The following is a 1,412-nucleotide window of genomic DNA, read 5'->3' as shown; positions in this document are numbered from 1 at the left end:
GAAACAGAAAGAAGAAGAAAACTAATAATAGAAAAAAGTCAAGAAACAATTAACACAATAGAAATAATAAAGAATCAAATGAAGAAAATAATAGAAGGATGTAATAAAGATGAAGAAATAAGTAATAAATTATTTCAATTGAAGAAATGATATGAAAAATAAAATACTATACTAGAAGAAGAAATTAATAAAGAGAGAACACATTCCTGTGATATCTAGAGAAGAAAAGAAATTACAAAGAATATGGAATTTCAACAATTAAAACACAAAAACAAAAAAAAAAGAAAGAATATAAACAATATTCTTAATTATCAATATAATAATTAAAATATCACATATATTTCAATAATTATCATTCTTGAAAATAAATATTAATTATTGAATATGATTTTAAATTTAAAACATTCATTGTTATTGAAATGAATAGTATTTTATATTATTCTTTAATTTATCTTTCAAATAATTTTATTTACTAAATACATTCAATTATTATTATCATTTATTTATCTGTTATTTTGACTTGAATTTTATCATTTTTATAATCTATTTGAATTTTATTCTTCTCTTTCATCATTCCACTTATTATTGATTTTGTTATTGAAGTTACTACTGTCTTTTCTATATATCGTCGCATTGGTCTTGCTCCATATGCTATTGAATATCCTGATTTAATGATTCCTTCTATTGCTGATTCTGTCATTTCTACCTCACTTAATGGATATCTCTTTTTAATCATTTTAATCACTTCTCCCATTTGTATTTTAACTATTTCTTTTAATTCTTTCTCTGAAAGTGGTGAGAATACTATAATATCATCTAATCTATTAAGAAACTCTGGTTTAAATGTTTTCTTTACTATTTCCATTACTGTTTCTTTAACTTTTCTACTAACTTGTCCTTCTGTTTCTACTCCTTTCATTATTATTTCACTTCCTAAATTTGATGTCATAATAACAATAGTATTCTTAAAATCAACTGTTCTTCCTCTTCCATCTGTTAATCTTCCTTCATCTAATAATTGTAATAATACATTAAATACTTGTGGATGTGCTTTTTCAATTTCATCAAATAATATTACACTATATGGTTTTCTACGAATTGCCTCTGTTAATTGTCCTCCTTCTTCATATCCTACATATCCTGGTGGTGCTCCTATTAATCTTGATACACTATGACTTTCCATATATTCACTCATATCTATTCTAACTATATTTTGTTCGTCATCAAATAACTCAACTGCTAATGCTTTTGCTAATTCTGTTTTTCCTACTCCACTTGGTCCTAAAAACATAAAACTACCTGTTGGTCGTTTTTCATTTCCTAATCCTCCTCTGCTTCGAATAATTGCATCACTAACTGCTGTTACTGCTTCATTTTGTCCTATTACTCGTTTATGTAGTTCTTCTTCTAAT

General features: G+C 24.9%; 1 protein-coding gene across 1 annotated transcript, besides 2 other annotated features; it reads right to left on the bottom strand.

The window, feature by feature from the left end:
* Window positions 1–182: a repeat region.
* A 91-nt stretch (window positions 183–273) lies between these two features.
* Window positions 274–507: a sequence feature (AT_rich).
* Window positions 500–1,291, bottom strand: EDI_288920 (chaperone Clpb, putative; the record flags this gene model as incomplete). Its single annotated transcript, XM_001740725.1, has 1 exon — window positions 500–1,291. One exon carries the CDS (start codon window positions 1,289–1,291, stop codon window positions 500–502), a length of 792 nt encoding a protein of 263 aa, XP_001740777.1.
* Window positions 1,292–1,412: the final 121 nt, after the last annotated feature.

This window comes from Entamoeba dispar, genomic scaffold (genome assembly GCF_000209125.1).
Source record: "Entamoeba dispar SAW760 scf_1105229463169 genomic scaffold, whole genome shotgun sequence".
NCBI lineage: Eukaryota > Evosea > Mastigamoebida > Endamoebidae > Entamoeba > Entamoeba dispar.
The sequence above is the reverse complement of the archived record's forward strand: the minus strand, read 5'-3'. Positions and strand labels throughout refer to the sequence as shown.